The sequence below is a fragment of the Empidonax traillii genome, unplaced genomic scaffold (assembly GCF_003031625.1).
Source record: "Empidonax traillii isolate 1590-97213 ecotype Southwest subspecies unplaced genomic scaffold, ASM303162v1 scaffold276:size1176444, whole genome shotgun sequence".
Lineage (NCBI taxonomy): Eukaryota > Metazoa > Chordata > Aves > Passeriformes > Tyrannidae > Empidonax > Empidonax traillii.
The window spans coordinates 1,013,826-1,022,109 of NW_020955469.1; the positions used below are offsets into that span (position 1 = coordinate 1,013,826).

Here is an 8,284-nt window from a genome sequence, read left to right on the forward strand (position 1 = left end):
TGACCCGTGACTCTGAGCGCCTGGGAGAGATAAAAAAGAGGATCAATGTCTTGCCTTTGGGAAGGTAAGATCTACTGTTTGTATAATCAGCGGGCCTTGCTTTGCTCTGCAAAGTCTTCAGATGGGCCTTCCCTGCCTCTTAGAGCTCAGTTTTGGATGAGATATGCAAAGTATGTTGTGTGACTCCTGTTTCTTTCTCCCCTGGCAGTGGTGCTCTGGCTGGCAACCCACTGGAGATTGACAGAGAGCTTCTGCGTAGTGGTAAATGTCTCCCTGTGGTTGAGTGGCACAGAACCACCTGTCATACCTAGGAGGGAGGGAAGCACTGACACAGGGCTCCCAATGGCACTGCAGTGCCCTGTCCTGGAGTCCAAGCCTTTCTTCTTCAGGCTTTGTGCTGCAACGAGACAGGCAATGCCTGTGAGGTGGGAGGAGGAGGAGCCACCCTTGCTGCGCTCTGGCTGTCTGGGCTCCCAGTAAAGACCCCAGTTGGTGCAACATCAGAGCATGTTTGTGTTCCTGGGACCACTCCAGGGCTCACAGTCACCTGCACACTGGGGCACCCTGGTGCATTCAAGCTCCTGTCATGCCAGGCCTGATCTCCTGTGTCCATCACCTTCCTTACAGAGCTGGACTTTGCTTCCATCAGCCTGAACAGCATGGATGCTGTCAGTGAGAGAGACTTTGTGGGTAAGCACATCACTTCTTCCCAGCACTGTTAGAAGCAGGTTCTGAGGCCTTTCCAATTAACCTCCTTTAATAAGGGGCTTTAATAAGTTAGGGTTCCCTGGGCTGTCAAGCAAACAAACACCTTTTCTCCCTCCTGATTTCCTGCCTTCTCTGCAGTGGAATTCCTGTCTGTTGCCACCCTGCTGATGATCCACCTTAGCAAGATGGCTGAGGATCTCATCATCTACAGTACCAGTGAATTTGGCTTTCTGACCCTCTCTGATACCTACTGGTAGGTTTCTGGTCTCTATGATGTAATTCTCATTAGCTGTCCTCACCTCCTGAGCTGTCCTCACCTGATGGGGCAGTGGTGGGGGTCTATCTGTGCACGAGGCTGACACAGCTTTAAGAGGCTGGCACAAAGACAACCTCAGGGTGAATCTTCCTCAGCAGTGGTCACTTATTTCTGGTTCTGATAACTCATCCATGTCTGAGTTCAGTTCAGCAACTCCTCCCTGGCAACTGCTGGCAGAGAGAACTTCCTCCTCAGCTGGGAATGCTGCCAAAGCCCTTCCTTGACTAGCAGGGTTTGCAATATCTGACTCACCATTGCACTCCAAACACCTTCCTTGCAGCTCTGGCAGCAGCCTGATGCCTCAGAAGAAGAACCCTGACAGTCTGGAACTGATCCGCAGCAAAGCTGGACGAGTGTTCGGACGGGTGAGCCTGAGAAAGAAGGGAGTGGGAGGGGAAACTGCTCCTGCCAGGGCTGAAGCCTCTTCCTTGTCCCTCTGCATGAAGAGCTGTGCCCAGTCTGGGCTCTGAACCTGTGCTGGGGGATGTGCCTTGCCCTGTAACTCCCTGGCCTGCCTGTCTCTCTCTGCAGTTGGCTGCTATTCTCATGGTCCTCAAAGGACTCCCCAGCACCTACAACAAGGACCTGCAGGTAAAGCCCTTGTCGGTTTTCACACCATCTCTCTGAGCACACACAGTTGTCCATTACTCCTGAGCTGTCCTGTCACTCCATTTCCCTGCCCAGCCCCTGCCTGTGTGCAGGGTGCTGGGAAAGGGGCTGAGGCACTGCAATGCTGCAGGTGACACCCTGGCCATGGCAGGAGCCTCTGGAATGACACACCTGCTCTGCTGGCTGGGCTGCTCAGCCTCTCGGGCTGCATCAGGTTGACTTACAGCCATTTCCATCCCTGTTCCAACACAGGAGGACAAGGAGGCCGTTTTTGATGTTGTAGACACCCTGAATGCTGTGCTCCAGGTTGCCACGGGAGTGATTTCCACCCTCCAGGTCAGTTCAGTCTGTGCTGTTGAACACGGTCACGGTGCACATTGTGTCAGTAACACAGGAGACAGAGCTCCAGACTGGCCCTGAGATGAGGGCTCTTTGCTGCCTTGCCTGTACTGCTGACTGTGGTCCCCACTGTCAGCCACTGTGTCCCCAAAGAGGAGCTGATGATAACGCCTCCCTCTCACCTCCCTTCTGCAGATCAACAAGGAGAACATGGAGAAGGCACTGAGCCCCGAGATCCTGTCATCTGACCTGGCTCTCTACTTGGTTCATAAAGGAGTGAGTATCAGAGAGAGACTCAGAGCTATGATCTCTCTGGGTGCAGAGTGCTGCGTATCGAGGCCCTGAGACAAGGCCTGCTGTTCTGTCCCCAGCTCATGAGCAGTGTGGGTCAACAAACACAAAAGCTGGAAACACATTCCTTACATGTATCCCAAGCAGTGGAACTGCTGCCAGGGAGAGGCTTGATAGCAATTTACAGGTGGAGTGCTACCTCCTAAAGCCTCCCCTCTTCCACCCCAGAAAACCTGGGTGTGGATTGCCCTGAGGGAAAACAAGCCAAGGAAAAATGATAGCACATCTTTTTTTTTTTTTTTTTCACTGAAAAGCACCCCAGTTGCCTGGTCACTGAATGCAATCTCTGCTTCTCACTGCAGATGCCGTTCAGACAAGCCCACATCGCCTCTGGCAAGGCCGTCCACCTCGCCGAGACCAAAGGCACCACCATCAATAATCTCAGCCTGGAGGACCTGAAGAGCATCAGGTTTGTGTCACCGTCACCTTGCCTTGATTTCCCTCCATAGACACGGATCAGACTCCCTGGGAATGAGCCCTTCCCCGAAGTGCCTGGGCCAGGCAGGGCCCCAAAATCCTCCTGGCCTGAATATCAAGGCTGTTCCTGTTAGGAGTGAAAACACTGAAGGGGATAACATTGCTTCCATTCTGCCCCTGTGGGGCACAGGCAGCAGCTGTTGGGAGGGACTGGGAGGAACTCACACCCTGACCTCGAGGTGCCAGCCCCCTGAGGGGTTTGGCTCCAAACTTCCTTGGTGTCCCCTTGGAGCTGCCTCTTTGGTCTGCCACCAGCAGCAGCCCTGAGGCACCAGAAGTGCAGGAGTCCTTTCCCCTTCGAAAAAGGCTCTGTCCTCACTCTCTCACCACCTCTATAAACAATGAGCATATTCAGCAGCCCCCAGCCCCCCGTGCTGTCCACTGACACCCCTCCTCTCTGCCCCCAGCCCCCTGTTCGGCAGTGACGTGTCCCAGGTGTTCAGCGTGGTCAGCAGCGTGGAGCAGTACACGGCCCTGGGCGGCACCGCCAAGAGCAGCGTGTCCGCCCAGATCGAGCAGCTCCGGGAGCTGCTCAAGAGGCTGAAGGAACAAGCTTAGAGTGTGGGGAGAGATCCCGTGGATGCAGCGTTGTGCCTATCCCACTAATCTGGAGTTAATAAACACTGGGGTGTCTGTAGTTCGCTGAAACTCCTGTCTCGCGTCTTTCTTCCTGGGGGCAAAGTTGGGCTCCCTCAGCTCTCGTGAGGTTTGGGGTTTGAAAGAACGTGGACTCTTCCCTCGCTTGCACTTGAAAACGTGCCTCTTGGAGGGGAGGCTGGCAGAACTGCAAAAGGGAGTTGATTGTCCCTTTTTTACCCAGCAAAATCTCTTTTCTGCCACAGCATTGCAAAGCTGGTGTTTCGCTCAGCACCTTCTCTCAGTGCTGATGCAGCAACATGTTGTTGACTCAGATTCTGTGAGACACACAGGTAATGGCAGTAACACAAGCATTGCCTCACCAAGTTTAGGGCAAGGGCTACAGCACAGACAGCACAAACTACCAGGAGCTAAATCTCCTGCCTTTAACAAAGTACCCCAGGAGACACGGTGCCTTCCTTCTACTTTGGGCTGTTTGTGCTTTGAACATGTGGTAGAAGGACCAGCAGTAGCAAACTTCCCTTTTTTCAACTCTTTCCACCATTCTCACTCTCTCCTTTTTATGGCCCTAAATCTGATCCATTTTCCTGGCATTTAAAGAACAGCACATTTCAAGCACCTGTCCATAAACCTCCTTTCTGTTTGTTCCCTTACTTCCTGCTGTGTTTCTGTTTTGGCTCCTGTCTCACCCTCTAGATCTGTTGCCAGGAAATCACTTAAGCACACCGAGCTGACAGGCTAAAGGAACAAGAAAGTGATAGGGAACCCCAATATTCAGCACCTACAGAGTCAGAAGAAGGGAGTTTTCCTCATCTCCACCTTGCAGTTCTTTTTCCTCCCACAAACTTTCTTAACCTGTGCCACTCCCCTCATTTTCCCTATTTGTGTCTTCCAGCTCCTGCTCAGTACCTTCAGGGGCCTCAGCTGAATAGATTTCCTCTTGTTCCCAGCAGCAAATGTCTGGCATTGTTCCTCATGGCCAGTGCTGAGTGACACAGGGCCCTGCCAAACTGAAAGGAAAAGGGAAGTTTTAGCAGATTATCACATCTCAGTCTCTTACTTAAATAAGTAATTCATGGTCACCAGTGCTTCCCACCCATCCACTTGTTCTTAGAATTGTGAAATAATTTAGATTGGAGGGGCCCATGGAGGTCTCTGAAGTTCCACAAACATTACAGGAGTGTGTGGTACCTTCAGGCTTTCACCATCACCCTGCTATGACTCATTGTGATTTGGGTTTTGGTCTCAAATCCCTACTCATTACAGGGACCACAGGAAGGCACTTAAGCCAAGAATTTATGTAGGCTTTTATTAAGTGGTTTGTTCCGGATGTAAATTTAGTGCTCACAGTTTTTTCAAATCCTCAGCAACCTCCTGTCAAAGCCTGGAGTACAGACACCCATAAAAGATGAACATGACAAAAGAAGCTCTAAAAGTGAGGGACTGCAGAAGAGGAAGAACCTGGCAACAAAATGGTTCCAAGAGGTGTCCTCAGGGTAGACATCATGATGCTCTGTGCATCTGGACGTCTGAAAGAGAAAAGGAAATAATCATAAGCGGGGATGTTTGAGAAGCAGTGAATTAATAGCTGGCTAGGTGTGGTGTCTGAGCCTTGTTCTGGACTGATACTGAAGGCAGTACACTGGAAATGCAGCTGTAAAAGGTCCTTGCTGGGCAGCCAGAGGCAGCATCCACTCTGCTCCAGAAAGCAGCGTTCCCATGCACATCCACGCAATCCCACTGTGCCCTAGACTTCAGCTCAGAGAGGGGATGGATAATGGGACAGAGAAGATCATAGGAAAGACACCTGGACCAGGGCCCTTCCTGCCCGAATTATAGCAGGTTCTGCGGCAACCGGGCTGGTTAAAGGGTAGAAAAACCCGAACCGGGACAAGAGTCTCCTCTAAGGCATCCGACAGCGCACAGGGACAGTTCGTGCCGTGGTCTCGCACTCCGCCAGGCACAGCAGGACCAGCAGGACCAGCCCGTGCGAGGGCAGAGAGGACACGAGCGGGACACGGAGGGAGGGGGGACAGGAGCGGGGACACCGAGGGAGGGGGAACAGCAGCGGGGCCGGCCCGGGCACACTCCGCCCCGGCGGGGCGGGACGAGCCGCGGGCCCCGCACCGAGGGCTGCGAGCGCGGGGAGCGGCGAGAGAGCGGCCGGGGCTGCGGGCGGAGCGGGGCCAGGGGGCGGCTGGACCCCCCCGCCGGGCATCGGGATCGGGACTAGGACTGGGATCGGGACCTGGATCAGCGCCTGAGCGCCCCTCCCCGCCCCGTCCCGCCGCTCGCTGCACTTGCGGGGTCGCCCGGACCAAACGCCGTCCGGAATGGCAGCCGAGGTGAGGGTGAACTTTGCTTCTCCGGGGGGCTCGGCCGAGTTAAACTGTAAGTCCCAGAGCCTCCGGGTTCTTGCCTGGACGTGGGGAAGGCCAATAAGCGATGCGGTTCGTGCCTGACGAGTTGTGTTTGGGCAGGAGGCACTTGCCAGCAGCTTGGGTAAACACCTCCCCGAACAAAAGCTGCGTTTTCGGTTTCCTTCCCTGGTGAGACGTGACCAGGGCAGCTTGGCCAGACACACTTTCTGCTTCCAAATGGCTGCTACAGCCCCGGCCTCCTCTGCTCCAGGTTAGAACCCATCATCTGTCAGGCTGTGCAGCCACTGCTCCAACCAGAGCCCTGCAGCTGCCTAAAGTTAATCTTTCAGTTTAGATTTCCTGATTGCAAATGGATGTGGTGCAACGTTTCTGCTGGCCCACTCCTTAACTGTGATGGAAACTCGTAATACTTAAGTTTATACCTAGAAATTTCAGATCCCCAGTCAAGTGCTTAACCACTGGAATGCTCTTTAATTTAGCATCCCCTGTGCCGTGCTCTTGGGGAGCACCAAACGAGTGCTGAGGAACCCTGACATTTCTTTTTAAATCCTGATTCCCCCCATCTGCCTTCCCTCAGCTTTCTGACAGAGCTGCCTCAAAGATGCCCAGAAGCACATGCCCACACTCCTACCTCTGCAAGCTCTCTCCTGCTGTCCTCTCAGGCACGTTGTTTCAGCAGGGATGGGCACAGGCACGGGGACAGTCACTAGGGAAAGAATTCCTGAGGTTACTCAACAGTGCTTTGTGCGACTGGTAAAGCCCTGGCACAGATCAGTTTACAACTGTCCTGCCACCTCCTTGCTGTCCATGGTAGTTGCAGTGAACAGCAGGAGAAGAGATTTGACAGAGGGTGTTTAAAAACTCAAGTAGATTATTAATTATTTTCTACTTCAAGTGTCTTTTTTTTGTTGCCTGATAGCACCGCAGAGTTGCTTTTGAAGTCTTTGGTAAGCTGTAAGGCCTCTGCACAGATAAAATTCTTACCACAGGAGCTTAAAAGAAGTTATCAGGCCTCTAACTTGCTCCTTTCTCTCTCAGGGAGATAAACTCTGGGGAGGAAGATTCAGTGGAAGCACAGATCCAGTCATGGAGATGCTCAATGCTTCCATTTCCTATGATCAGAGACTGTCTGAGGTTGATATCCAGGGGAGCATGGCTTATGCCAAAGCCTTGGAGAAAGCTGGAATCCTGTCTAAAACTGAGCTGGAGAAGATCCTGGGTGGCCTGGAAAAGGTATTTCTTTCCTTCACAAACTGTTGTGTGCTGGAATGAATGGCTCCTTAACCTGACAGGAGCCTCCCTGTATTTAATAATCATCGTGGTATAAATATGGTGTGGTAATAAACACCATCTGCTGGTGTTTGTAGATCTCTGAGGAATGGTCCAAAGGAGTCTTTGTGCTGAAACCAACTGATGAGGACATCCACACTGCCAATGAACGCAGACTAAAGGTTTGGGTTCTCTATCCTCTTGGTCCTGTTCCTCTGTAGCTGCATCTGCCTGATGTAAAAGGCATGTGCCTCTGTCCCTCTGTGAAACTCCTCTGGATCCCAAGTGCACAGTCCAGTGCCTGCAAGGCCCCTTCCATGGAAGTGGCAGTGGCACTGTACAAAACCAGAACCCAAACCTGCCCTTCCCCACAACAATCCCCTGGGCACTCACAGGATCCTAGAGCTGAGTCCCTTCCAGGCAGGGAGGAGATCTGCTCGTGGAGTGTCTTGCTTAGAACACGGAGAGACTGAGAGAAATCCTCCTCTTGTTGTCAGGAGCTGATTGGAGATGTAGCTGGGAAGTTGCACACTGGAAGAAGCAGGAATGATCAGGTATGTACAGAATATTTTTATTTTCCTCTTTCAGTATTCCTCCCCTACCTCATTCCTTAATTGAATTTTTTATGCCATCTCTCACCTGCCCTGACACTCTCCAGCATGTACTCGGGCTTTAAACTAGTTATGCTGCAATGACTCATCCACGTAGGAGAATGGGATCTGCAGGATTGCTTCCTGGTGGTAAAAGGCCACAAACCTCCCCTTGGAATTGCTTTGAAAGCCTACAGAACCCCTGACTGCTGGCTGGCATCAGTCCTTCTACAGATGACTGACTTGTGTTGGTTGAGGGTTCTCTGATTCAAACTTAACAAATACCCGGTTCTGGTTCTGTTCATGGAAAACAGCACAAAACAGCTTTCACAGACAGTGACCAGGACAGATCTGGTGAGAGGAAGATGCACCTTCCCACCACACAGAACAAGAGGATATCTGTGCCAAGGCTTTCTGCTGAGCAATATTTGGTCACCAGGGCTGTCATATTTTGCTTAGTCTGACTGTGGCCAATCTCACGCAGGTTGTGACTGACTTGAAGCTGTTCATGAAGAATTCCCTCTCTGTCATCTCCACACACCTCCTGCAGCTCATCAAGACCCTGGTGGAACGCGCTGCCATGTAAGTCCTTTCCCAAATCCAGGGCCTTGGCTGGGCCAGGAGACCTGTAGGCTTGTTCTTTGAGT

The 8,284-nt window shown here is 52.3% G+C and overlaps 2 protein-coding genes and 1 long non-coding RNA gene across 7 annotated transcripts in view; 2 read left to right on the forward strand and 1 right to left on the reverse strand.

Annotated features, from left to right (window-relative positions):
• LOC114060504 (argininosuccinate lyase) overlaps nucleotides 1-3,448 on the forward strand; it is an 8,460-nt gene extending 5,012 nt beyond the window's left edge. Inside the window, exons 9-17 of the mRNA XM_027890052.1 lie at nucleotides 209-261; nucleotides 628-690; nucleotides 847-961; nucleotides 1,305-1,389; nucleotides 1,556-1,615; nucleotides 1,886-1,969; nucleotides 2,168-2,248; nucleotides 2,626-2,732; nucleotides 3,208-3,448. Coding sequence (XP_027745853.1) covers nucleotides 209-261; nucleotides 628-690; nucleotides 847-961; nucleotides 1,305-1,389; nucleotides 1,556-1,615; nucleotides 1,886-1,969; nucleotides 2,168-2,248; nucleotides 2,626-2,732; nucleotides 3,208-3,358 — 799 coding nt within the window. The 3' untranslated portion in view covers nucleotides 3,359-3,448. The remainder of the gene's footprint in view (nucleotides 1-208; nucleotides 262-627; nucleotides 691-846; nucleotides 962-1,304; nucleotides 1,390-1,555; nucleotides 1,616-1,885; nucleotides 1,970-2,167; nucleotides 2,249-2,625; nucleotides 2,733-3,207) is intronic.
• The window catches only part of LOC114060512, a 10,981-nt gene extending 3,512 nt beyond the window's left edge, over nucleotides 1-7,469 (reverse strand). For 2 of the 4 annotated variants that reach the window (XR_003571896.1, XR_003571899.1), the window contains exons 1-4: nucleotides 6,410-6,688; nucleotides 4,746-4,926; nucleotides 4,307-4,407; nucleotides 1,277-1,395 (exon numbers count right to left, since the gene is read on the reverse strand). This is a non-coding gene — a long non-coding RNA (uncharacterized LOC114060512). Of the gene's footprint in view, nucleotides 1-1,276; nucleotides 1,396-4,306; nucleotides 4,408-4,745; nucleotides 4,927-6,409; nucleotides 6,701-7,440 lie in introns of those variants that run through there. The other 2 variants (XR_003571897.1, XR_003571898.1) reach the window with 2 other exon arrangements.
• Nucleotides 1-8,284, forward strand: part of LOC114060503 (argininosuccinate lyase) — a 15,830-nt gene that overhangs the window by 3,126 nt on the left and 4,420 nt on the right. The window contains exons 1-5 of one of the 2 annotated variants that reach the window (XM_027890051.1): nucleotides 5,608-5,742; nucleotides 6,817-7,011; nucleotides 7,146-7,229; nucleotides 7,545-7,601; nucleotides 8,122-8,219. In XM_027890051.1, coding sequence (XP_027745852.1) covers nucleotides 5,731-5,742; nucleotides 6,817-7,011; nucleotides 7,146-7,229; nucleotides 7,545-7,601; nucleotides 8,122-8,219 — 446 coding nt within the window. In that variant the 5' untranslated portion in view covers nucleotides 5,608-5,730. Of the gene's footprint in view, nucleotides 1-5,607; nucleotides 5,743-6,814; nucleotides 7,012-7,145; nucleotides 7,230-7,544; nucleotides 7,602-8,121; nucleotides 8,220-8,284 lie in introns of those variants that run through there. The other variant, XM_027890050.1, reaches the window with a different exon arrangement.